Source organism: Aulonocara stuartgranti (assembly GCF_965226115.1).
Source record: "Aulonocara stuartgranti genome assembly, chromosome: 19".
Taxonomy (NCBI): Eukaryota; Metazoa; Chordata; class Actinopteri; order Cichliformes; family Cichlidae; genus Aulonocara; species Aulonocara stuartgranti.
The window spans coordinates 20,924,496-20,952,306 of NC_138955.1; the positions used below are offsets into that span (position 1 = coordinate 20,924,496).

The 27,811-nt window shown below is 43.6% G+C and overlaps 2 protein-coding genes across 7 annotated transcripts in view; one reads left to right on the forward strand and one right to left on the reverse strand.

Annotated features, from left to right (window-relative positions):
• Window positions 1-20,713, forward strand: part of LOC309695848 (palmitoyltransferase ZDHHC14-like) — a 57,871-nt gene extending 37,158 nt beyond the window's left edge. For 4 of the 5 annotated variants that reach the window (XM_082516794.1, XM_082516796.1, XM_082516797.1 and 1 more), the window contains exons 5-10: window positions 5,761-5,898; window positions 9,570-9,618; window positions 11,587-11,689; window positions 13,503-13,612; window positions 15,443-15,548; window positions 19,721-20,713. In XM_082516794.1, coding sequence (XP_082372920.1) covers window positions 5,761-5,898; window positions 9,570-9,618; window positions 11,587-11,689; window positions 13,503-13,612; window positions 15,443-15,548; window positions 19,721-20,191 — 977 coding nt within the window. In that variant the 3' untranslated portion in view covers window positions 20,192-20,713. The remainder of the gene's footprint in view (window positions 1-5,760; window positions 5,899-9,569; window positions 9,619-11,586; window positions 11,690-13,502; window positions 13,613-15,442; window positions 15,549-19,720) is intronic. The other variant, XM_082516795.1, reaches the window with a different exon arrangement.
• Window positions 20,714-22,296: 1,583 nt separating this feature from the next.
• lgals8b (galectin 8b) lies at window positions 22,297-26,382 on the reverse strand. Of its 2 annotated transcripts, XM_082516811.1 has the most exons (8): window positions 26,126-26,379; window positions 25,875-25,963; window positions 23,543-23,753; window positions 23,347-23,466; window positions 23,248-23,274; window positions 23,077-23,165; window positions 22,823-22,988; window positions 22,297-22,740 (listed from the first exon to the last, which is right to left on the reverse strand). In XM_082516811.1, the coding sequence occupies exons 1-8, from the start codon at window positions 26,162-26,164 to the stop codon at window positions 22,591-22,593; spliced, it is 891 nt and encodes a 296-aa protein (XP_082372937.1). In that variant the 5' UTR covers window positions 26,165-26,379; the 3' UTR covers window positions 22,297-22,590. The 2 variants fall into 2 exon arrangements, with proteins under 2 accessions (XP_082372937.1, XP_082372936.1); XM_082516810.1 differs by having other exon boundaries at window positions 23,248-23,466; window positions 26,126-26,382.
• Between the last annotated feature and the right edge of the window lie 1,429 nt (window positions 26,383-27,811).

The following is a 27,811-nucleotide window of genomic DNA, read 5'->3' on the forward strand; positions in this document are numbered from 1 at the left end:
TTATGCTGTTTGCAGATTAGGAATTTGGGATTTGGAGTGTCGAGACCAAGCCTGGGGCATCTATTCGCTCTCTATCCACTTCCTGGGTTATATGTATTTTAATTAAAGGTCAGTGAGGTCAGAAACAAGCTTTTATTCATCCAAGAATCAGGAAAGTCTTATGTTAAAGCAGCCAAAACATAAAATCCAGGCATGGTCAATAAACAAATTCAGGATCACAAAATAAGCTCAAATAGAAAAATCAAATCGGGCTTCATTGGGTGAGGGCCTCCAGCTCGCACTGGAACGGTTCGCAGCAGAGTGTGAAGCAGCGGGAATGAGGATCAGCACCTCCAAATCTGAGGCCATGGTTCTCAGCCGGAAAAGGGTGGAGTGCCCACTCCGGGTCGGGGATGAGTTCTTGCCCCAAGTGGAGGAGTTCAAGTATCTCGGGGTCTTGTTCGCGAGTGATGGGAGAAGGGAGCCGGAGATCGACAGACGGATTGGGGCTGCAGCTGCAGTAATGCGGACGCTGCACCGGTCCGTCGTGGTGAAGAGGGAGCTGAGTGTAAAAGCGAAGCTCTCAATTTACCGGTTGATCTACGTCCCTACCCTCACCTATGGCCACGAGCTGTGGGTAGTGACCGAAAGAACGAGATCACGGATACAAGCGGCAGAAATGAGCTTCCTCCGAAGGGTGGCTGGCCTCTCCCTTAGAGATAGGGTGAGAAGTTCGGCCATCCGGGAGGGGCTCAGAGTAGAGCAGCTGCTGCTCCACATTGAAAGGAGCCAGCTGAGGTGGTTTAGGGCATCTGACGAGGATGCCTCCTGGGCGCCTCCTGGGTGAGGTGTTCCAGGCATGTCCCACCGGGAGGAGGCCCCGGGGCAGACCCAGGACACGCTGGAGAGATTATATCTCTCGGCTGGCCTGGGAACGCCTTGGTATTCCCCCGGATAAGCTGGAGGAGGTGGCTGGGGAGAGGGAGGTCTGGGCCTCTTTGCTTAGGCTGCTGCCCGCGCGACCCGGCCTCGGATAAAGCGGATGAAGATGGATGGATGGAGAAAAATCAAATCTAAATACGTTTCAGTGAGAAGCTTAATAAGTAGGATCTATTGAAATAAAAATATTAAAACATAATAGCAGAACAGATCAGCAACATAGGCTGTATAAAAAGATGGAGAGAGCCAATAAGACCGGCATGCCCCCTGGTGGCTATTAGTAGAAATGTAGGTTTAAAGTGAGATGTGGAAGCTAGCTGTCTCTGGGCAGCAATGTGTGAAAAGGTCAAATCATCACTTTGTAAAAAATGTTATTACCCCAACAAAACTAGATCGGGTTTCATTAAAGTGTTTTTGGGAGTTTTACAACCTGCAGAGAAGAAATAATAGTTTACGAAGGTAAAGATGTTTCATTAAAGCCAAAGTGTTTCATCAGAGAGCTGTAAAACAGCTGTTCTGTGCTGTGTGCCTGTGTGGGATTGAAAGCAATAGGTCTTTGGTATATTCTTTTAAATTTAACTCAAGTCACTTCCAACTGCCTTTTGTCTCACGTCATTATAGACGATACTTAGAAGCAGTGGAAGTCCGGCTCTTCCTTTTTTGTTGTTGTTGTTTTAGTGTTTTTGTCCCCAATCCTCATTATTTTTTCTCTCTGTATAGAAAACCAGGCTATTTTAGTTCCTGGTGAACTGAAGAGACACAGAAACATGGAAAAGGAGAGGCTTAACACGCGAGGATAAAAGCAAACTGTTCAGCTTCTGCTGTCCTCTGACTCAGACCAAACCTGTTTTTTCCAACAGGAAACTACATCCTGGAAATTGTTTGGTTCAAAATGATTTTACAATCAGTTTAGTTTTGCACCTGTACATATGAACATATATGAACCTGTATATATAAATGTTTAGCTAGTGATGCAGGCCTTCTGGGAATATACAGCAGACACTGTGTGGTTGGAGGTGTTTGGCATCCACAGAGTAGACGGGAATTAGAAACCAACCGTCTGAGATGGTTTTGCTGCTCTATAAAACCACATGCTGCGTCTCCTGAGAGAACCGAGGCACAGCAAGGTAATTATTAAAAGATGGAGACAGAGATGCAGAGACCTTTGTGTCTGTATCTGTCTCATCTGGGTTTTTGTGCGCCTCACTCTTCAGAGACAGCTCAGTCTTTGAATTGTCTGTTTCCTTGTCAGAAGAGGAACTGAAAACCTGGGAGACAAAGATGAGGAAGTAGTAAACACGGGAAAAAGATGTGGCGGTAAGCAGATGTGACAGATGCACGCTGACAGGAAGGAAGATTGGAAGCTGAGCGCAGATATAAAAGGGCAGGTATCCTGGCAAATAGAGGGGCACGTTTTAATGAATGTGTGCACTTTATATGCACGCAATCACATTGTGAAACGTAGCAGAAAAGGCCCAAAAACACACAGCGAAGTAAATGAGCGGAAAATGGAATCAAAAAGCTTTCCCCAAACCAAACATGGTCACAGAGCAGGGCGGCTCATAAAGATCCTTGGTTATGAATTCTAAACACGCCGTTTAGATTCCAGCTGTGAGTCACAGATGGAGGGAAGTGAAACGGGACAAAGAGTTGGGCTCCACGCTGCAGGTGGGTGTGGGTGATAAACTCGACTCTCCAGGCTGCTCTCTAAGCTCTCGGCCTCCACCCGACTAATGATGAAAAATGGTTTGGGAGCTGGATGACTGATAAGACTTTTTCTGGGACCTCTTCTCTCGATTGGCGTTTATTCTTAAACTGTAAATGGGGATTACTCTGGCAGTGTTTCCCTGCCTCTCGACTCTCTCGCTCCCCGCCGCTGCTGCTCTAAAAGCCAGGGGGATAACAAGCTCTTAAATAAGTAAGGAGCCAGAATGGATAGGCCCTCCCTGGTGCAAGCGGAGGATAGGAGGATGGCAGAGTCACTTCCTTTTAAGAGGGCTATCCCCTCGGGAGTCATAGAGGAAGCTTATAAAAGTGAAGCACACAGATGCCACCTCCTTTTCCCTGCAGTCGTATTCTGTTGTTTTCTGTACAGTGTGTACAGTGGGGTCTGTGATTGAGCTGTGAGTGGATGCTGTGGAAGGTGGACTTCAGGATCGTTTGCTGTGATTCATTTTTTTCTGATGCTTATTTTGTTAGATGAAGTTTTAATGACCCCATTAGGGAAATGACATTACTACGTAAGCAAAACAAACAAGAGGGCGATAGTTTTCGTTAGAGATGGCAAGATACCACTTTATAATGTCAGATACCGATATCATAAATTTGGATATCTGCCGATACCGATATAAATCCGATATAGTGTGTTTTATAATGAATAAAGCGGTTTTTAAAAAAATATCTTGCTGCATTTTGTATAAGTTGATACTCAAGTTTTAAAAAAACAAAAAAAAACAAACAAGCAAAACTAAAGCTAGTCTATGCAAAAAAATACACTGCACCCAAAATATTTCATAGTTCAGCAACACTGATCAATCTAATAAACCTGCTCCATCCTCCCTATTCTGGTATGTTAAAGAGTACTTAGTGGAAATATTAAATAACCTACCTAATGGGGTTGCCAACTCCCCAGCAAAAAAAAGAAAAGTAAACACCCCCCACCCTCCGCCTCGTGATGCTTAATTGACGTAATCAACTTTAATTTAATGCACGAAAAAACAAACAAACCCCATAATGCACAGAAATCAATAATTTTTCTACAATAATTAAATAGATTCAACATCTTTCTTCAACAGAACTGCAGACTGCACAGATGGCATCTTCCCAAAGGAAAAAGTACTATAGCTTACTAGGGTATATTAGACTTAACAGTTACTATATACAGTAATGGACTTCTATACATTTTACATCAGATTAAAACTTTGGGTGTAAGATTCAGATAATTATTTATTAAAAGCTCGACATTTTATCTGAGAATAAGAAAGAAAAGTATGTCTTTGTGCCCCCTTTTCCCTGTTAATGCCCTATCGGCCCCCCTGGCTAAACTTTGCTAGATCGGCCCCTGCACAGTTACCAGCCGTCAGCTACTTAGAAAAGATCCTGGTGTAGAAAGTAATATTAAATAAATTCTTACAACAGCTTATCAAAGTTAATAGTGCTGCTGTTGTTCAGCCGCTGGTTTCCTCTTTCTGGCGCGAAGTGGGCCAAAAACAAAGAAGAGAGACGGAGTCACGACAGAAAAGCCGATCAGCTGATCATTAAGCAGTTTCACGATTGAAGTAGCGGCAGGATAGGGAGGGAGAGGCAGTCGCTCCATATATCAGTTATTAAGCTTAATGTGGGAATGCTTTACAAACATTCAGAGATGGACTTACACACTTGCTTTACTTCTCTCTGGGATCACTTTCTTGGAGATGAAATGATTTGGTAGCGAGGCTACAAATGCTCAACCAGACCGCTGACAGGTCTCGCACGCCACAGCCGCTCTATCACGTGAGCACACTGCTCCGACGTGCTAAGGTTATGAGCTGAGTTATGCCATGTCGCAAGTTTTGTGAGGTGCTTTTGTGATATTTAATGAATCGGATTAAATTTTTTATTTTTCTCCGATATCCGATCCAGTAATTTAGGTCAGTATTGGACCGATGCGTAATATCGGCTCGGTCCATCTCTAGTTTTCGTTATAGGTTAATATCACTGCCGTCTCATCTTGTGTTAGCCGTAGTCTCCACCTGATCCATAAAGTGTAAAGGTAACGAGATGAAACGGGTCTATTTTACACTTCATCCTTTAATCGCTGCAGAATATTGTTTCGTGCGCTGGGATCTGCATTTCTGCAGATTCTTTGAATTTTTAAGTTCTAAATTTGATTTTCAAAGATGATAAAGAGAGTCAAGTCGTGTATCGAGGATGGATTTTAACTTTTGTTTTTATGTTATTTAGATCTGAAAACACTCTTGAAAAAGCAGTGTCGCGACCCTGTGGTATCCCTTGAGCCAAAGAGCCCACAATTACCATATAAAACATGTTTTTCCTTCTTCCACAATCATCGGTCACCTAACGGTAACGATCGGGGGCAGACTTTGTGATCGGCAGCTTTTACTGTTAGTGTTTACAGTGTTTGTCTAAAGGGAGGCACCGGTTTAACCAGGCGTTGATTCATGGAGACAAATCGAGGTCATGTCATCTCACTAAACCAATAATGGCTCTGATTAATTAGTTAAGGGGCTACCACTGTGCACAGCTAGTGTTCCACATTCAGACATGGGACTGTGGAGTGAGACTGATGAAGTAACAGCTCTAACAGCAATCAGTGACATGATTGGTGCCCTGGAGCTGCTTTCAGTTTGGCTGAATAAAATGTCACCGGCTGACTTTTAATGGTAAGGATTTCACAAGCAGCTGAAGGTTTCAAACTACATCAAGAATTACAGAGCAGTTTATCAAAAATTACCAGCAATTTTATTCAAGCAGTCGATTTCAAACATTCTTGGCTTTAACCTCGTCCCACTGTGGCAGGGAGAGTTTTACTCAGTCATGTAAGAAACACATCATTTCTCTATTAGCTCGTTATATAAATAGGAAGGTTGTCCTTTGTGAAAATGTTTTATATTATTATGCCAAGACCCAGAGGGACACTTCCCCTTTCCCCCAGTTTCCCACAGTTCAGGATTTGTGCTGTTTATCTGCACTGAAGTGACCTGGTTCTGTTTGTGAACATCTGTGCTTTATGAGAAACGTGATGTCTCAGCCAGTTTTACCGAAGCGTTGGAGGATCGCCACGTTAGGTGCGCTTGTCCTTGAAACCGGAATAAACTTGTTCGTCTCTCCCTCTCCACACAGAGCGCTTCGACCACCACTGTCCCTGGGTGGGGAACTGCGTGGGGAGGAGGAACTACCGCTTCTTCTACATGTTCATCCTCTCGCTCTCCTTCCTCACCATCTTCATCTTCGCCTTCGTCATCACGCACATCATTTTAAGTAAGTATCCACAAGGACGCGTGCTCTCAGGCGTAGTGCAGACGCACAGTCCTCCGGGCTGTTTCCAGTCAGCAGGTTGTAAGTGGGCGTCGTGAAAAGCTGCAGCTTTCTGGCTCTTTACCATATTTCCAGCTGGGAGCAGGCAGCGGGTTGTTGGGCTCCATGTGTGTGTCTTCAGGTATTGCTCATGTTGTGGGGAGCGAGACATATCACAGAGCCTTTCTTATGGGGACACAAAACAGATTATTGTATCCTTTGCAGTTTTGGTCTTTTTCTTTGACCAAAATGTGGACGTTAAGTAGGATCGTAGATGTGTAGTCGAGCTTCTCATACAGCTAATCCTTACCAAATTATCGACGTTTACTGTTTTCATCTCGTGTAATCAGGTGGATAAAATCATGTCTTAAAGACAGAAAATGAATACATATTAGCAGTACAACAATAACATTGTTGGTGAACCTCAAGGTTGAGCTGTAGGTCCTCTGATGTTTAGTTAATGACTGATGTGGACATACTGGAACTTTGCTCTCTTTTAAATAGGGCTGACACGATTAGTTGACTAGTCACGATTACGTCGACTATCAAAATCGTCAACGACTGATTTAATAGTCGACGTGTCGTTTGAAGCTTTGTAAGATCCCAAAAGATGCAGGAATAAGTAGTAGGATTTAAGAGTGTAATAACGGACTGAAACAGAAGATGGCAGCACTGCATTTACAAGGATGCCAGCTGCCGTTAAACCCCGAAGAAGAAGAAGCTGTCCCAGAATTAGAGCTGGGCGATAGAACGATAACAATATGTATTGCGAAATAACTTTTTCTCGATAGAAAAATTAAACTATTGCGATAGGCCTCACTGCTCTTGTCCTCTTAAAAAAAAAAAAAAAAAAAAAAAGGAACAGCCAATCCAAATTAAGTAGTGCACAATCACAGCTGCAGCGTCACGTCACGTGACTTCTTACGTACAGCACAAGCGCCAAGCCGCACATGTGTATTTGTTTTGGAAAGCAGCCAGTCGCCGTGCCGCCCGGTAATGGAGGAAATGAGTGTGCCGACTAGAGAAAAATCAACTGAGAGCGTGACCGAAGGTTACCGAAGATAAAACAGATGATGGTTCCAATGAGATTGTCGAACAGAAGAGCCATAGAAGTTCCGTAGTGTGAAGGTATTTCGGCTATTTCAAGTCAAACAGAGTAGCGCACACTGTAAATTGTGTCGAAAGCAAGCCTGGAAATACAATAAAGCGGTGCATGCTCAATCTCTGACTGGAAGCACTAATTCGTCATTCGGCTTTTGTCAGATTAAAGTAACTGTTAAAACTGTTTGAAAAGCTCAGCTATACAACAAGGAGAGATTGAGAATTTCCTTTTAGTTCTCAGTTTATTTGATATTGACAAAAGTTAGTCAATTTTGTCTGTTCTTCTGTAAAACAAACTAAGATTTATTTTTATAATTAATAATTTCTAAGTGGAATTGACAATTTATTAGTCTTTTGTTTGTTCTATTTTGAAACTTAAACGCTTTAGCGGCTGCCTTTTGTGTAGTTTGCAATATTTGCCTTTATTTATCTGAAAAAGTCTCATTTTTTAAGTACATCTCCCCTGTTGAACTTATTATGGGGAAATAAATATTTCAATCAAAATAAGCTGCTGATTATTTCACATTTTACTCGTGAGCAACGGCACATTTAAATCTTACAAATATAGTTATTTGGCTTATATCGTGATAGATATCGTTATCGCCTGAAATGAAAAAAACATATCGTGATATGAAAAAATCTCATATCGCCCAGCTCTACCCAGAATTCATAGCGCGGCCCAGCTCTGCTCAGTTTCCAACAATGGCAGCAGCTAGTTAGTTTTAATATTACTCTTTCTGGGTCACAAAATAAACGTTTAACATATTTTCAGGTGAGAATGTAACTGTGTAAACCTCAAATATCTGCTCAGGTTATCAAGACACCACATATTTTCAAAAGCGCTCCGACGTTTTCGGAGACGTCTGTTACCCACTAGCTCGATAGCTAGCTGGGGTCAAGGCTCACTAGAGCCCGTGAGAACACCGGACTCCTGGCAAATCGTTTTCAAACCCACCGCTGTCTTTCGCTACTCAGGTTAAACATGATATACAAGTCATTTAGATAACTTAAAAATGTTATTGTTTGGCTTTTTTTTCAGTATTTTATTTGTTCCTGAGTAAATCTGTTTGGCTGAGATTAAAGTTATAGTTTTTACACAGCTGAATAAACAGCTGATTATCAGAAGTGTGAGATGCTGGAGAATATAGGTGTCCTGTTATATTTTAGATAGCAAGGAGTTTATTAAACTTCACCGAAACAATCTGCAAATTTCATTAAAGTTTAATAAACTACCATCTTGTCTTTATTTTTAGTTAGCACATACCTTAAACACTTAAAGCTGTAAGCTAATGATAGTTATATAAGAGCAGATGCTGCTGGTGCAATAAGCTGTTCGTTTTACGTCCAATGGATGATGATCTGATTAGTCGACTAATCGCAAAAATAATCGGTGACTGGTCAACTGTCAAAATAATCGTTTGTGGCAGCCCTACTTTTAAAACACAAGTTAGAAAAGTTGTGTCAAATTTTGTTGAGCAAATTTTAGACATTAGTAACATTGTAACTAGCAAGGCCTAAAAAGTTGCACATCAACATTGTGTCTCACCAGTTTGGACAACATTACAATCAACAGACTGAATCTGTAAGCAACAGATTCATATCAGTGTAAAATTATATCTGCATGTGTTTCTTAATTTGGGAGAATAGTTGTGTTTGAGTTTTCATATCGTGGCATCCACCTGCTCTAGATGAGTTTGTTAAAGCGAATCACAACATGCCCACATCTACCAGACAGGACTGTAAAATAGATTTGAGAAAAATACTGAACCCACACAGCTGACGACATATCTCTGACATCTTTCTCCCAGACTGTCAAACAATAGAGGAAAATTAAATCTGTCTTAATGTGAAACAGCATCCTGTAAGTCACTGTTTCTACAGATCATCTGTGGTTTAGTGATCGTGTCTTTGTGGTATTCGTATGATTCTGACCTCACCAGCCTTCAGGGACTGCAGCAAATTTACAAGATGGACCTACGTGCTCATGTTAACGTGCAATCTCCCTTTTATTTAAAAGGCTACATGCAGTTAGCTTAAGGTTGAGTTACAGTTAGACGAAGTTTGGACTAATGTCCTCTGAAGCCATGGATACATGACTGCGAGTGCTGGGAACAGCAGCGTGGGTCAGGATTAGCTTGTAGGGATGATTAAAAATGTTCCTGGCTCAGAGTGGGTATACAGGTGGCTGCAGTCCTTCATAGATACTGATTGTAACCTTTAATCCACTTTGTAAGTCTGAATGAATGAAGAACACAGTAGGTAGAGATGCTCCCTATAACCACTTATTGGGGGCCAGCTCCTTCATCTGGCTCTGTGCCGCTTCTCTACACACTTGGAAGCTAAATTGGAAAGCCAATTAAAGCGGCACACTCGGCTGAGCTCAGTTCTTCTTGTCAACTCTTAACCTTTACTCAGGACAGTGTTTGCAACAGGTAATGGCGTAGTGCTCAGTATCTCATACAAGTCCCACATTCTGCAAACAGCAAACACGAGCTGCGTGCTGCTCTAACAGAAACTGTTTTTCCCTTTCACAGGCTCTCATCAAAACGGCTTCCTCAGCGCGCTCAAAAACAGTCCTGCCAGATATCCTTTCACTGTTCCACGTCGGTGTCGACTTAAACCTGGATATTTCTTTAAGCAGTCACGTTAATCACACATGTATCGTTGCTGTCCTTCATCTCATCAGCGTTGTTAAAAATGGCAACATCTGCCTGAGTGATGCTGGAGAACTGCTGATTATTGTCGTGGGGGTTATTGTAATTCATCATCAGACTAGAAAAACCTTCATGTGATCTTAAACACTAACTGGGACTAGAGAACATGAGACATCATATTTATCCCAAATTAGCTTCTCTGCATTGGCTGAATTTAGTTGAATAATCAGGCCCCGTCATATCTTTAGGACCTCAGTAACTCGTAGCTGTTATCCTAACAGAGCGTGTTGCTCTCGCTCTGCAGGCCTACTTGTTGTTCCTAGAGTATTTAAAAGTAGAATGGGAGGCAGAGCCTTCAGTTTTCAGGCCCCTCTTCTGTGGACCCAGCTTCCAGTTTGGATTCAGGAAGCAGACACTATCTCTACTTTTAAGATTCAAACTCTGTTTTAAAGCTTATGGATCAGGTGACTCCGTTGGTTGTCTTTCTGAGGCTCAGGTTGCTCTGGGACTTCCCAGGATGCCGAGCGCTGCTCTGGTTGTTGGATCTGTTCTATATAAAATTCCTTGAGGTGAACGCTGTGGTGAACTGGCTCTGTATAAACCTGAATTTCGGCCAGCGTTCTCACAAACATTTATATTCCCAATGATTACTCTGATGTTACACATGCAGATTATTCCATAGGTCAGATTTATCTGCATGCCTTCCATCGCTCTGCTATTTTCTCCAGCTGTGTCTCTTGCATGACTTACATGCATGTGATTAGTCTTGTACTGCGGGGCTTACGCGGCACGCAGGACAGCGAAATTTTTATGGCTCTGACTCGTCTCTGCGTCGCTCTTCAGCTGTGTCATGTGACTCAGACGGTGTGTGTGGGTGTTGTTACAATTATTGTGTTTATTGTAGCCACGTCTGGACTGTTGTAAGTCAGATAAAGTTGAGCAAAGAGGTTCATCGCAGCCTTTTAGCTGTGAACTGTTCACATGATGATTTGGAGTTAATGTGGCCTCTACTGCAGAAGGTTAGGTGGAGGCAGCAGAGCCTCGCTTTTATTCGCTTTTAATCATGAAGCAGCTCGTGACTATTTTGGCAGCCCTTTAATGCATTTTCTTCTGCTTTAAACATTTTGATGTCTTCTCTCACTTAAATACGGCGTGGGGTCGTGCGAGGTCAGGACTGATAAGCCCGTTCAGAGGTAGAAATGAAGAGCGGCTCTAAATGATCCCAGTGCTCGGTGTACAACACAAATCCGGTTCAGAGCACGGGCTGCCACACCGCCGCTCTCTCGCTGCCCTTCTCTCTGTGCCTGAGTGCGATAACTTTCTGAGGCAGAGAAATGTGCCAAGCCACGCTGATAAAGTCTGCTGTCCTACAGGGCTTTAATAAAGCTGAATTGCAGTCGATACTATCGCAGCAGGCCTTTGTGCTCGAAGAATGATGACATGTTTTGTCCTTGCTGAGGAGGAAGAGATTGGAGGAGAGAGAAGAAAAGCGTGAGGGCATTATGTAAAGTTTCTGAGAGGATGCAGTATGATGCTAACCTACTGAGCATTTTCCAGCAGCCCTTCAGGCACTTAGTTATGGTGTCTGGGTATTTGTATGTGTCATCCTTGGAGGTAGTGCACATTAAGAGTCAGCGGTGTTTGTTTGTGTAGAGGATTCATCTCGAACAGTGCGTGTATGTGGAGTAGAGAAAATGAGCAGTACGAGCCAAACGAACTGGTAACTGGGAAGTACTGGCGAGAGGAGGGCGGCCCTCAGGCTGTGGGTCAGTGTGCTCGCTGCTACGGCAGCACCTCGGTGTTCGGGCTGGCTCCGTGGGTTGTATGAGCTTTCATATTATCATCTGTCACTGCATGAACACCACAGCAGAGTTATTCCTTGACTTCTTTGTGTCACTGTGCTGGAAGTGGTGGTGTGTTTCTTCTCTGTGTGGTCCATCGTGGGCCTCTCAGGCTTCCATACCTACCTGATCAGCTCCAACCAGACCACCAATGAAGACGTGAGTATGGACACAAAGTGCATTACACCACACGCTGCAGAAACGAGGCAGAATGTTCACGTGTCGTGTGCTAACAGACTCCATTTAAAGGGCAGGAACGCCATAAAATGTTATTTTAAATTGAAACGGCACTAAAACCATTTGATCTTTTTATTGGTTCATTCACTCATTTTCAATTCGGTGCCAGCAACTGGAAAGTAGCGGGCACACGACACGAGAAAAGTTGTGTGATACTAAAGCGTCACACCTGCTGCAGCGTCGAACTGCTCGTTAGTTTTAATATTAACGTGATTAGACTCAGTGGGGGAGGGGCTCCCCACAGGAAGCCCGAGGCAGCGGATCAGAGCTTTACTGGCCCGAGAGAAGAAAACGAGCCCATTTTTGTAATAGTACAACAACACAGCGTCTTTATTCATCGTCATATTCTACATCTGCCAAATCATTTCAATCGAAAGATTTTAAGTAGATTTAGCGGAGGGCTCGCAGGGTTAGGCTTGATTTTAATTTATGCGTGAAAGACTTTTTCTTCATGTTGAAGCTGACTGAGCAGCTGCTTTGAATTTTAGCCCAGGATGGTAACAGAGGCTCCGTCTCCATGTTAAAGTACACATGTGATCGCCTTTTCACTGTGGAGAAACAGAAGCCAAGTCTTTGAAAAGTTGTTATTCACAGAGAACACTTTTCTATTTGTTGTCACAAATGTGAGGGGAAACGCTCGTTCTCACATCCTGCAGCACACGCGGTGCCTTCCTGCAGTTTCCTCAACACTAAGCAACGTTTCTTTATTTCATTTTCCTGAAACGGTTTCTTCAATTTTAAATTCTGATAGAAATGATCAAAAATATTGATGAGTTGTTTAAGCCGGTTTGCTTCACAAGTAACATAAGGCCAGTAGCTGGCCCTGAGCCATCGGGTCACTGAGTACACTGACCTCTGGACCAAATATTTATGGGTAACAAAATTGGACCATTTGGGAAAGAGGAGAGCGAACAGTTCAGGAGCCGACACCGTGAGTGTGCGTTGGTGCAGCTTGAATCAAACGTGTAATGGCCTCATTAATGCTGAAGTGTGGGTGTGGCTTATTTCACATTCTGCAAAAAAACAACATAAACACGTCCGCGTCCCAACTTTTTTCAGAAGCATATTCCCAGCATACAATTCAAAATTAGCTTCTAAAATTCCAGCTCATCACATGTAGTTGTTATTTTTTACTGTTTCAATTATTTTCAGGTTTTAATCTGAAAGATGGCGCCGGTGCACTTGGCTTGCCGTCCGTCTCGCCGCTTTTTACCCTCCCTTTTTCCCTTACCTTCCCTTATGGACCTCGGCACTGTGTTTTTTATCTTTATTTTTCTAGTCTTATGTTTATCTAGTGGTTGTGGACTGATTACATATGACAGGCAAATACTTTTAAATATTCATTCTTTAAAGTTCTCAGTGACGTTGGTTCCTTGCTAGCCTGAAAATCTGGGAACTACAAACACGCTGATGTGTGCATTTTAATCCTTTTAAAAGAAGCGTTTTTAATGGAGTTTCTGATTATTTGCTCATCTGTATGGTGTGTGTTCATTAGCTGCACAGAAGCATGGACTCACAGCTGTAACTCCTTTTCACCTCAGACTGTGAGTGAGTGGTGCTCGAGCTTCGCTGGTGAGCTCAGCTGATTCGAGAATGGCGATGATAATTTTCAAGGTCACGGGACAGAAGTGCGCACGGCCCGCTTGAGCTCCAGACTAGACACAAACAGCAGCGTCTGTTTATCGATGACACTTTGGATATTTATCTGTCTCACTGAAGCTTTGCATCTCTGCAGATAAAAGGTTCATGGTCATCTAAAAGAGGGAAGGACAACTATAACCCCTACAGCTATGGAAACATATTCACCAACTGCTGCGCAGCGCTGTGTGGACCCCTGCCACCGAGGTAGGCTGGGTGTGGGTGTTTGTGTTTCTGTGAGGCGATGTACGCATTCCTCGTTCCTCGATGGTCAGATGAGGACAAAGAGCCCATCGTTCCCTGCTCTGGGGGGAAAAAGCCATCTCGGTGTCATCGTAGTTTCCCATTTTCTCCAGAGGCAAAAATAAAACTGTTACTCAGAAGTGTTTGATGTGAGGAGCTGCTGTGAAATGAGCCTGCCTGCAGCCTTTTCTCTAAACATAGCAAAGATACTGCAAAGCATTTCAGGCCTATTTGAACCAAATCCGAGATCAAAGTTTCCCACATTGATTAGATTTTTATACTTTTCTGCCCATGTGATTGAACAAAAACACAGCAGCTGTCAGCTCGTGTCTGTGCGACTGCACGTTGCCCCCCGGCATTGTTCTTATGTGAGTCCTCGGCTCACAGGTGGCTGCCGTGTGTGTGTGTGTGTGTGTGTGTGTGTGTGTGTGTGTGTGTGTGTGTGTGTGTGTGTGTGTGTGTGTGTGGCGCGCCACAGGTGTCGCACAGCTGGCCTCACCTGCCTCTTGGACTGAGCGAGCTCAGACCCACAGAGACAAAAGCCTTTTGTGTTTTACTCCCTGCACAGATTCTCCACTCAGACTTTCAAATGCATCAAACTGCAGGTTTCTGCTTCATTCCAGCTCAGTCCTGCTGGAGCTCACCGTCAGCACTTTGTGTTAAATTCTTATCGAGCTTGATGCCTCAGCTGTGTCCGATCGGCCTGTGTTTGGCTGATAAACAGCCCCTATCATCACACGGAGGCATCACTGTGCAAAGTTCAGCAGGTTCTTCTCTAACCAGCAGAGCTGTGCAGCATTAACCTTGGGTTGGAAATGATGGTTCACTCCACAGATGAGCGACTGTATAGTCACACTTAACAGAAAGTACGCCCTCATTCACTTCCAAGGTGCTGCATATCAGGACATAATAAGATTAGCTGCTCTTAAAATGAGGTAAATACAACCTCAGGTGACATAGTACGGTCTCAGTAATTATTTAACAAAAACTAAAACCATCCCTTCTGTAAGTAACAGCCAGCAGTGTGAGCACTTTGATAAAAGCAGAAGTTTTGGTGGTTTGTTGATCTGAAGCATCCGAGCATGACCGATTGTCAGTAGGGTGTCAGAGGGCAATGTGCCCAGAGCCACAGGGTATCGGCACGAGGTCATCAACAGGACAGTGATCCCACACACGGCAGCAACGGTCCAGTGAAAGTCCAACCTCAACCCTGACTGAATGCTGTAGTGGCACCTTCAGAGAGATGTCTGCACAACTGACTGAGAGCAACGCTGCAAAGAAAGAGGACAACACTGTCACAGAAAATCATTACTGTAAATTACTGCAGCCAAAGGTGTCGCCACAAGCTACTGAATCATGGGGCGGGCTCAGTTTTTCACAGGGCCGTTTGTTAAATGATGACATGCTGGAACGGGTCATGTGTTGTGCATCTGAGACTGTATTTAAATCATTTTAGAAGCTGGTATTTCCTGACCTGCAGCAGTGGTATCAGAAAATAGTTCACACCGCACACAGTAGTTATCTTTGCTTTTATTGTCAACAGTAAAACCACAGGGTCAGAGTTTAATAAAAGTCTCTCTGTTAGAGCGACAAAGTTCTTTTGTTCATTTGTTTCATTCCGTTTCTTTCTTTGGTCGTCTGCTGACCCACAGCGAGATCAACTCGACCTTTTCCTTTCTGGTTAAAGCAGGACGGGCCTGTCGGAGCTGTGTGTTGTGTTATTGTGCTGCTGAGTGACCTTTGCTGTGTAATGTTTGCTGACGGTAACGATGTTCTCGGCTTTTCTCCCATTAGTCTCATCGACAGACGCGGCTTCGTCGAGGCAGACGTGCCACAGTTGGCACCACCAACCAATGGTATCACTATATATGGCTCCACCCAGTCTCAGCAGAGCCACACGGTAAGACTGTTGACCGACGCCGCCACCACCCCCCTCCCACCTCCCTCTCCCCTCCAAATGCAGCTTTATGCATCACTTTGTCAGAAATGGCACAGAACAGTGTTTCATCTCTTTTCATGGTGAAACGATAACCAAATAAACTAAACCACGAAATTCATGTTTTTTGTCATGTTGTTTAGACGTGTATACCTGTAACTGCTTCACAATAAGAGCCACCCTGTGCAAAGAGCAGGATAATAAAGCACGCAGGATTTCAGCAACTATGAGCTAAAATACTTTAAAGAGTCTGCCTTCAGGTTCATTTTATCCTCAAGCTGCTTCCTAACGTTAGAGTTTATATAAAGTTGCAGTGAGTGTTGAAATCTGCACCTGATTTGTTCTGCACGTGTGAAAAGGCCTCTTCCTGTTCCTTCCTTTCACAGTAAAAGCCCTTAGCATTTACACACTGACTGCTGTAAGGTGAAATGGCTTGTTTAAGCATTACATACAATTTTAACTTTGATTTCACTGGTTATGAAATAGAATATTTATTATTGTTATAAATAAAAAATTAATTACTTTTTCTTACTTCTCATATATGGAACTAATTAAACAAACTAAATTCTCCTTTTCAAGTGAACTTTTTGATCCATGTACACAAATTGTGAAGTTTATAATTATAATAATTATTATTATTATTATTGTAGAGGTCTAGCATAGATTATTTTATCAGTGTGTATGGCTGGAGAATTAGACCAACGAAGATCAAATGTTGCTTTATTTGTAAAATCTGAAACGTCCTAATAAACTGACTCGGAGAGGGGAGACGTGCTTCAGTAATATAAAGTTACAGCTGTCAGGTAGAAACAGTTTTAATAGTTTTAATCCGACTCTTGCATGAAAAAAAAAAAAAATTATGAGTTAATTATTTTTGTAATTTTAGCATTGACAGGAAGTACGTCTGTTTTCGCACACGTGTAGAACAAATCTGGTTTCCTGGCGTGGATCAGGTTGTCCTGCCCTCGTGCGGCTGCCGTGAACGATGCCGACGGTCGACTCTCTAATGATGATCTCAGATTTAAGAATGTAGAGGCATCCCGCGCTGGCCCGGATAGCTGGGCCCAGGCACGGAGGCTGGACGCCGCTGAATCACACACAGCTTGGTTTTTTTCTGGTCTGGGAAAGTAAATCCAGTTAGTGTCTCTCATCGCTAGATTGAGATGGATGAAGCTGCTCTAGATTACAGCAGGCGAGTTCTCAGAGTCTGCACGAACCACGTCGTGTTTCTTTAAATCAGGTCGGCAGGTGGGGGTTATGTTGATGTGGTGGCCTGGAGTCTCTGATTTCTGGTCAGCTGCTCATAAGACGCTCACTCTGAAATCTTACGGAAACTCCTGGAATCGGCACATTTGGAGGATGCTTGTTCAACTTTTTCACTTTGCAGTTGTTTTTATTAAATACACCTGAACATTCTGGCTGTCAGATTATTTTGAATAATGCTATTTATTCCAAATTAAGTGAAGGAAAAATGATGATTTCCTTTATTCAAATGGATTTTGTTGTGCTGAATCTAAATATGATAAAAAAAAAAACTAAAACAGCTGATTGATTACAGTTTAATTGTTGCACATTATGTGCTTATAAGCTCATGCCTTGTCACCTGTTTATGTTATGTTACAGATTAGCCAACGCTTTGTGCACAAACTAACACAAAATACTGTCAGTATTGAGGACAAACACAGAGCCAAGATTCCACAGGAGGCAGGGACGCGGTCTTTGGAGTTTCCTTTGCACAAAATATAGAGAAGAAAATATTTAAATCAAGTGTTTAAACAGTTACAAAGTTTGAGATGCAGTTTACTGCAAATTGCACCAGCAGGTGCAAAAAAAAAGCACGTCTTATTTTTTGTGCTTGATATTGACATGAAGATCATCTGTGTTTAGAAAACTAACTTCTGTATGTCACCCAAACTAACCACACCTAACCGACCCGCTGAGTAAATCTGGCCCTTGATATGAAACATTACATCATCAGGGAACAAAGAAACATTATTTTGGCTCTGCAGACTTCTTTCATATTCAGGTTTGTGCAGATAGAAATGAAAACCGCAAAGTGATTCCAACATTATTTTTCTTCTACTGCCCAAAAAAAGAAAAGTGTTGAATGTGTTTGAGGCTGAATGAACATCATCCAAATGTGTTGATTCGCTGACTCTTGCCAGGGGTTGTCATCTGTCACTGCAGCAGGCTCATGAAAAGATGAGAATCGAAATCACGCCGCAGGCCGTGAACAGGTTTTTGTGCAGTGTCAGGCTGAGTCCCGACACACTCGTGGCGTCCAGTTTACCTCCTCGCACACAGCTACTGAACACCTTTCCCTCTGCCGTGTCCTTGTTGGCACAGAGGCTCGACCTCGTCCTGGTTATTCTCACCGAGATGTTAAACGCTGACGTCATCAGTCATGATCTCTTGAATGGACCGTTGGGCTGAAAGCCACGGGAACATTCCCCAATGTTAGCACGTCCACAAATAACCACCATCTGTCTCCTGTAGCGGTCATGATGAGCAGCCGCAGTCGTCCTGGCTGTTTGCCTGGACGCCGTCAGTGCTTAACGTGTAGCTGTCCAGGTCTGGGACCTGTGTGTGTGTGTGTGTGTGTGTGTGTGTGTGTGTGAACGAGTATTTAAATCAGATTTTTGATTAAAAGCAAACAGTTGTTGGTGTGTGTCCCACGTTAAGCCGGGCATTTTTAGCTCCGTGTTGGCAAAGGCGCGTTTGTTTCTTTGTGATGCAGCTTTAAATCGACGGAGACTTTTTAAGCTGTTGCCACGGTAACTGCGTGTGAAACGATGTCATTGCACTTTGATGAACAAACCCTGCTTTCTGGATTTGACTCAGTAAAAGGAGAGAGACTGACTGCAGTCATCACAGGCCTCCCTGAGAGGCTCACATCAGTTCCCACTTTAAGGAGGGGAGATCTCACAAAGCATCTCCGGACTTTAAAGCGCTCGGGTCAGATGTTCGAATGTCCCAGACCACTGTGTGACTTATTATCCGTTAATGTTGTCGGGAATAACACGCGTCACTCTAATCTCTCCAGTCCTCTTCAGATTTGTTTAAATATGAAACACAAGTAGAATCAGCTTTGTACAGCACGCTGCGAGAGCTGACACAAAAACTGTTTACCTAGCAGTGCGTCTCCTGACGACGTCTCAGGAACAGAGAAATGACTGTCTTCCTGTCATAGTATCCTTCTACTGAGGCAAAACCAGAGTAAATGTGGGCTGAATGTTGGGATTACAGGAATGTGAAAGCCCAACACGGCCTGTGGTCAGCAGCCCGTCTAGGTATTGTTTCTGCCTTGCTGCTAATGAGTCAGTCGGTGTTCACAAAGCCTGACAGCACTCTATTTTCCATCAAACACCGATGACGTAGCCTGGCGCTAACGTGGAGGTGAGCGTGTTTCCTGTCGTTGCAGTGCAACAACCTGAGCCTAGCTTCCATAAGTCGATACATGGAGGACTGATAACACTTAAAAGCACATCTGTTCTGCTGTCAAAGGTCGCTCGGCCTGTGTTTACATCATGTCTGTAATCTGCTCTTTTCAGGTCAGTGAGATTGAGGCAGAAAGGTGAGATGTGGAGGACGAACCTCTGTGCTTCCCATTTCCTCCCCGTGAGGCTTTGGGGTGGTGTGGGGCGGGAGGCTGCGTCACGGGGCTCTTCCTGATGATTATGCTTTTAATTTCTGGTACCTCTCACACCCTGTGGGCTTTTCATCTGCAGCTGCTCTGTAATATTGATGACTTTGTGGTGACAAACGGCTAACAGGGTTAAAGCTAACCTCTCTGTGGCTGATGTGTGTTATCGCCGACTCGGCGTCCTAACCCAGTTACCGCTCGTTATTGACACATCCACAGCGAGGCGATCAATAGGCCATGAAGCAGGGACTTAATAGCAGCTCTGTGTATTGAGCTGAGCGGCTGTGGCTCTGCAACCTAACGGGACACTAACACCTTCTCTTTCTTTCTCTCCCTTCCCTCCTTTGTCGTCTTCACGCCTTCCTTTCGTTTGTGTTTTCTTCTTTGCAATTTTCAAATTCTGCGTCACTGCCATCTCTCCCCCCCAATGTCTGTTGCTTTGACCCGCACACCCCCTCCCTCCTCCCTTCTCCTCGTTGGCGCTTTCTCTCAGTGTGACCAAGACCAGTGCATTCAGAGCACCAAATTCGTTTTGCAGGCCGCCGCCACCCCGCTACTCCAGCACCAGAGCAGCGAGCCTGTCATCCTAACCACATCCCCCGAAAACGGAGGGACGCTACCTGGCCGCGCCTCCCTCGCCCTGACGGGGCCCTGCACCTCACTGCCCCTCGGCCAGCCCACCCCTCCAACCTCCACCTCCAGCTTAAGCTGCCACGAGGCCGCCGACAAGCTGCCGGTCCATGGACACACCCTCACACACAACCACAGCAACCCCCTGCAGGAGTCGTTGTTCCAGCACCACTTCCTTACGCCAGAGGAAGTGCCGTCGCCGCCCGGCATGCTTCACTGCGGCAGCCCCATGGGCCACAGCCACACCACGCAGGCCGGCTTCTACGACCCGGCCAGCCAGGACTCGCTGCACGAGGACTCCGTCAGAGGGCTGGTGAAGCTCAGCTCCGTCTGACGCCCCCAATGAAAACACTGAGATCACCGAAGTCTGCTGACCCCCACCCACGCTCACAGGTGGTGGTTTAAACTCAGCTGTTGGAACCTGTGGACCTAAATCAGATTTGTCTTCTGACGTTTTTCTTCCCAAACGTTGCAGCTGGAGCTGGAAGATCCTTCCTGTTATTTTTGTTTGAAACTCCGGGGAAGTTTAATCCGTTAACTCTTTGGAAACTTCACAGGAGACGTTTCAGGTTTTTGTTCCACTTCAATCCAAAATAAAAGTTTGGGTGAGAAGGCTGAGCGTCGCAGCTCTGACTCACTTCTTTTCTAAAACCTTCTCCTGTGTGCCCGTTGCTGATTGGACGGTGTCTTCTTGCCTTCTTTTCTTGGACATGGTCAGCAGTGCGATGGTTGATGTCTTCATGTTGCATATCATCAGGCTTTTCTATGTAAAAGAGACTGTTGTATTGTACTATGGTTATTACAACTTACAGATTATATTTCCTGTGGATATTAATAAAACCATCTTTTTATCACATTCGGCTGCGTTTCTATCGAAGGCGTTTGTGTGACAGTCATGTGATGCTGACGTTTTAACATTTATGGATGATTTTGAGCTCTTAGCTGGACGCACAGAAAAGGCCTGAAACAGAAGAGCTGTGGGTCCACACCTCAGAGGGTCAGTCTGTGGCCAAAGACGCTGATGGTTTGGTAGAAACTGACACTCCCACTTTAATGCTCTTCCACCCCCTTGTGGTCGAGCAGAAACACTGCAGCTAAGATTTAAATTTACATACTCTTATGAAACCAAGAGGAAAGGATATCAGCCTCATCTTTACTAACATTAGTGTGATGTCACACCAGCTGTAGGCTGACTTTAAAGGCTAAAAGACGGCGTGATGACTCACAGTTCTCTGTTGGTCTGCTGAGACGAACAAAAATCACATTATTATTTAAGGATCCCTGAATTTCAGTTTTTGACCAACAAAAGCCACAAAAATATCTGAGCCTTGTCATCAGTCTGTGACCCCTCTGTGGGCGGTTACAGTAAAACCATGTTTGTGTTTGGGAAGTTAAAGAATTGCAAACACAATTCCTGAAAGTTGGGAGGAATTAAAATGTAAATAATAAGATTTAAGGATATTCTTCTTAAACCCATAATTTATTCATAATAGAACATAAACAAAAAAACATTTCAAATATTCAAACTGAGAAGATGAAGCGCATTGGCTAATTTTGATTTTGAGGGCAGCAACATGTTTCTAAAAGTCTGCACACGTTTGAAATCTTCACATTTGTGTCAGGAACATTTTATAAACTGTTTTTTGTGAACCTCTGTTCTGTGTATTTTATTTTTTTTTTTTTTTTAGTACCCAGTCACATGACTGCGCTGCTGAAAAATGTTCCTCCAGCTGCTTTTTAACCTTTTTCTCTTTGACGTTTTGCTGTCATCAAATTCAAAATGAGCTTTACATTTGATGTTTTCCTTTCTGTTATGAATGAAATTCAGGTTTATTTTGTTTTTATTTACGTGTTTTATTACTGGCGAGACAATTATGGAGAGCACACTTTTAAATCTTTGCTATGGGGGTCCAAATCCACGGAGGCCGGCGAACATGTGAGGCTATAAAATTAAAAAAAGGCTCCCGATGATGGATCTGAGGAGGTGAAGAATCGCTGAAGGCTGCTGATCATCCTCAGGTTTGAATGATAACAGCAGGATAACAGGAACACGTTTGTCATTAAATAATGTGTGACACATGCAGCCTGACTGGGTTACATTTTTAACCACAGGTGATTATAAAGGAGACGAGAGGGAACCTCAGATTACTGGAGCAGGACTCGCTCCTCTGACGGACCTGTCAGTTATTTAAATCTTATTATCTCGCGCTGCACAGAGTGCTGCCTGTCAGGTGTGTGGGACATTTTCATGTATTTCAAATATTATTTTAAAGTGATTAAAAACTAATGCAAATGAAAGCTGTGACTTCAATGATGCAGTAAAAACTGCACTTCCTGGATTTTGTTTTCTATGTGAGCTGTACAGAAGAATGCAGTCCTTGTATTTATTTCACTGTTTTGCTGACAGTCTTATAATTAACACGTAAGCAGAGCCAGGTGTCGAGAGCTTCTTAACATTCACATTTATTTCCGGGTTTAGTTACACAGGCTGTATCACAGCAGAGATGCACTAGAGACAAGAAAAGAAACGGTCCAGGGACACCACAGTCAGCAGCAGCACGGCTTACTGTCATGCATCATCCAGTCTCAGCTGGAAACCGTTCATTTAAGACCCGTCCACGGCCTCCGTGCCAGACTAGCTTAGAACCATCCACGCCCAGGTTGCTGTGGCTAAGCTAATTTAGCACGATAACCAGAACCCAGGAGCATCGGTGACGCCGGTTTCCGTGCGAGTCACCACAGCTTGACGTCGGTGAGCTCCAGGTCTCCCATGATCTCCAGCTGGTCGATGCTGCTCAGGTCCTGCACCCGGTGTCTGAACTCGAACAGGTGCGAGCCGTTCACCGCCAGCTTGAACCGATGTGGCTGACAGAGGAGAAGGATCTGAGGAAGAAATTTTAAAAAAAGAGTCTCTGAAGAAGCAGAAGGCCTTTAAAAGCGTTGAGAAGCTGCAGGTGGTCCTTACCTCAAAGTATTCTCCTGAGGAGAATGGAAAGAAGGGCAGCTCCCGCTCCTCCTGACCCCAGGACTCACCCAGGTACGAGTTCCTGATGAACACGCTGGACTTCATGCGGGGGTTCAGGTGGAGAGCAATGTTCTCCGTCCGGCTGTTCCGGAGGTTCACGGTAAAACTGGAGCAACGTATGAGCGTGCATCACTGTGAGATGGGCGGTCCTGGATAACTCGCACACAGATTCATATACGTGTCTGAATGTTTACCTGTGAGGATACATGCTGACCTGCCCTTTGATTGTGATGTGCTGTCCTGGGCTCAGGCCTTTGAGGATGCTGCCTTTGTAAGGGAGGCTCTGAAACAGCAGTGAAACCTAAACGTCTGATAAGAGTTTGGACATGTGATCGAGTTTTAGCAGTTTAAAGGTAAAAACTCACCAGGTCCCCTGATTCTGAGAATATTGCCTGAGAGGGAGAAAACACACATTTAGACACGAGCTGCAAAAAACCTGAAATATGAGAAAGACATGTACTCACTGAGTTTGGGATGTAGCCGATAGCGTTCACCCTGACTTTCCCACAGATGGAGAAGGTGTCAACCCTGTTCAGAGGAATTCTGTGCTTGTATTCCAGCAGGTGCGCTCCATTTACCGCCACCTGCAGGTGAACAAGGAGCGTTATCTTTCGGTTCCACATGCAGGCCTACCATCTCCACCAGCTCGGGCTCACAGACCTTGAAGGCGTCTTCATGCACCAGGATGATCGTCTCGAAGGGGGCGCCGCGCTTGTAGGGCAGCTGGTGGAGCGTCTCCTCTCTGCCCCAGCTCTCCTGCAGCAGGGAGTTGCACACCACACAGGGCGAGCCCTTGAAGCGAGGGCTGAAGTGGAGGGCGACGTCAGAGCGTGGTTTGGTGCTGCAGCCACTCGACAGGTCGATCTGAAACCTGCACAAAGTTTAACTGCCCATTAAATCATGTCGTGCATCAACGTTTAACTTAAACTCCACGTGGATGTAACTCCATCCTTTTATTCTGAACCCAGTTGGCAGAACAGCTGAGCTCTCAGATGTGATTTAAAGAAAAGAGAGAGAGACTTTGAGTGGTCTGACTGTAGCAGAGCTGGGAGCGATGCATGATCACCGAAGAGAATAACAACCTCATTGATATCAGCCAAACTGATCCTGGACCTGTTCTCTGCAACTGGAATTGAATGTGCACAGATCAGCACATCCAGGGTAACTTCTCAGCGATCCCAGTAAACCCAGCAGGAGGCGGGGTTTCAGCATCTGACCAATCAGGTTTACTGACAGTGAAGTGGCTGAGTGTACAGATGAAGACAAAGCTGACGAGTTAAATACAGACTGAGTGTGTGTGAGCATCCAGAGCTTTGCTCAGTCAGTCTGTGTTCATAAAGTTTATTTGAATCAGGAAGGAAAGAGTTGGCAGTGAACGGATCTTCATTAACCTCCTAAGACCTGAACTCTTCCACAGCAGCATTTTTAATTTCTCTTTGATATTTGGGCTCATTGGGGCCCGATGAATGTAAAAACAAAGAATTACCAGATTTTCTTTTTTACCTTATTTTTGTTTTTAAGAAAAATCAGAGCCACATATGAGGATATTCATTTAAAATTCTGATAGAACAGTGGCAGCATAATGTCCTCGTAAGTGGATATCAGGCCCTCGTAGAGCAAAATTGAGTATTTTGGTCTAAATAACCCAAAATGTGATGTCCACATATGTGGATGGAGGTCCTAGGAGGTTAAAGGAACATTTAGATGTGAGTGAGACATTTGATTGAGCTGCAGTGTCGGAGCTGTTTAAGGAAAGAGGAAATGTAAATAAATCAGGAATTAAGTTTCTATAGTTCTCACTGATGCTCATGACATAAAGACTTTGGATGGTAAAAACCGTCAGACCCTGTGAGGGTCCAGGAACAGCGGCACTTTTCTGATTGGCCAGCAGACGATGATTTCAAACCTGCTGATCTCTAATCTAGAAACAGAACTGAGCAGATTGGGTCTCCAGCATGAGTGAGAAGTGAACAGCTCTGTGAGAGGCTCCGGAGTTTTTGGGTCCTTGCTGCTACATCGTACCTAAACAGACACACAACCCCCCACGCACACTGTACACACCAAAATAATATCACATATCAATAACCAGTAACCTCAACATCGTTTCACCTTTTGATCAGAACCACGGACAGCACCTGCAGTCAGAGACGTTTGTGCTACAAACTCACAGCAGAAAGATTTAAGTTTCGTTTTATCAGCGAACATAAAACAGCTGTAACATCTGGAAACAACAAACCACAGGAGGCCTCGCTGTGTGTGGAAACACTATTTCAATAAAAACAAACTATTCACCATCACTTCCTCTTTTCAGCTTCACTCATTTGCTTCACATGTAATGCTGCTGCTTTCACCAAAATATGAATTACTGAATATTTCACGTCAGCAGGTTCTCGAGCATTTCCCCTCTGTGACAGAGCAGCATCGGTAACATGTGACAGCACACCTGCACAGATACAAGCTACCCTGCAATATAAAAATCATCTCAATCAGCAGCAGCTAGAACATTAAAGTTATACAAAGATCAATAATTATGGTTCAATAATATAATCTATATGATTGTGAAAGGTGCCACAGTTTATAATAAGCACTTTAAATATCCTTTGATTATACAACTTGTGAAACTATTAAGTATAAATAATTTTACAAATCAACACAAAATGAAGTTTTTGAATCTGCAGCAAAATCCATAAACCAAACTTGACAGGTGAGGGGCAGCCAATCAGAACAAAGGGGGCTTGTTTCAGGCAGGATGGACTGAGATGCTGCACTTAGTCCCAGAATAATATACAGAAGGATTATTGTGGACTTTAAATCAAGCAAAGCAGGTATGGAAGAGTTCAGTAATACAGTAAATATCACACACACCTGAAAACAGCGTCATGGGTCAACTTTCATTCTCTTTTAGCTGAAAATGTTTGCAGGGGGAGATTTTTTCTTTGTTAGTTTTCCTGCATGAACAGAACAAACTGCTGCTGTTTGATTTGAATCTTACCTGTCAGCATCGGGGGGGACGGTGCCCTGGACGATGATGATCTCCCCGGGGTGCAGGCCACCAGGTATGGGTCCAGTGTATGGGATCACCTGCAGAGCGGACATGGAAACCTCAGAGAGCCTCGTGTCTTCATTCGAGTGTGGTCAGACAGACAGATGTGCGGACAGCGCTAGAAACTGCATGCGTGCAGACAGCAGAGCATGCAGCCATCAGAGGGCTGATTGAGATGATGATAATAATAATCCGCTTACCGGATTCAGAACCGTGTGTTTAGCGTTAGCCACGGACATCGGGCCTCTCGTGTCGGACTGCGGCCTGCAGCTGTGCAGAAAAACGGCAGTCTGCGCAATGCGCGCCAAACGGGAGCGGGCTGGAGCTCTCCTGCGCTACACGGGGATGGAGGCAGTGGGCATCTTCTCTCCATCAGCCATTAACAGCTCGCGCATGCGCAAAATCCTACCATGTGATCGGCACCCGATCAACAACAACACGGATGAAGCCCACCCACGTGACCGTGAGAGCGTCACGTGAACCTGCAGGAAGTACATGACGTCAGTCATAATCTATCTGAGAACCTGGGAACATAACCCACGTAAAAATGTTAATAACTTATTTGTTAACTTTGTATGGAAGAATAAGCACCATCATCTAAAAAAATCATTGTTTGTGGACCTAAAGATAAAGGTGGTTTTGGCCTTCTGGACTTCATGGGTCCTGGACTATACATTTAAGGTGAAATGGCTAAAAGAACGCTTAAAATCTCCTGGATCATTATGGCATTTCATTCCACATAACATTTTTAGAAATGTTGGAGGTTTACACTTCCTATTGTCTTGTAGTTACAGTATATCAAAGTTACCAGTTAAAATGTCTGCATTTTATCAACAGGCATTGTTGGCTTGGAAATTATGTTATTCACATAACTTTTCTCCACATAGATCTATTATCTGGAATAACGAATGTATTACTAAGAGGAACAAATCACTATATTTGCAGAATTGGATTGATAAAAATATAATCTATTTAAAAGACTTATTTGACTCTGAAGGCCAGCTACTTAGTTACAATGACTTTATTACAGAAAAAACATTCCCTATCAAATTTAAAGATTTTAGCTCTGTAATAAAGTCCGTTCCCAGCGGACTGACTGAGTTGATGAAAAGCTACAAAAACAGAACACACCACATGCATCCGTTAACACTCTTTATATAAATGGTATTGATTTCTTAAGCAACAAATGCACCAATAAACATATTAGAGAATGTTTGTATAATGCAAAGAAAATAACTCCAAGAGGGAAGTTTTTTTGGAATGCTATTTTTGATAATATCAACTGGGATAAAGCGTGGCTTGTTCCTTTTAGATTTTGTATTACAAACAAAGTTAGAGAATTACATTTGGAAATATTACATAACATATATCCATCCAACATGTACATTTCAAGATTCTGTGACATTGATAGAAAATGTACCTTTTGTAAAACTGAACTTGAAAGTGTTACTCATTTGTTTTATGGCTGTTCATATAGTGCTACATTTTGGAGAGAGCTTGAAAATTATATACTGTGCAAGACAACATACGAAATCAAAATTGAAGGGAAGAACATTATCACTTATTTTGAAACTAAAGAAAAAAAATGTGCCATTGTCAATGTTTATATCTTATTAGGGAAATTCCATATACATAAATGTACATTTCAAAACTCAACCCCATCATTTAATTTGTTTTTGATTGAAATTGAATATTATTTAAACTCTCTTAAATTAACTTCCAATAAAAAAGGTTTATCATTGATTGAAATTCATTCAGAAATGTTTAACAAATGAGCTGTCACGACTTTCAAGTACTAAATTATGAAGTCTGTCACATCCCCCCCCCCCCCCCTTTTTTTTCACTTCTTTTTTTTCTTTTTTTCCTTTATTTATTTATCCTTCTTA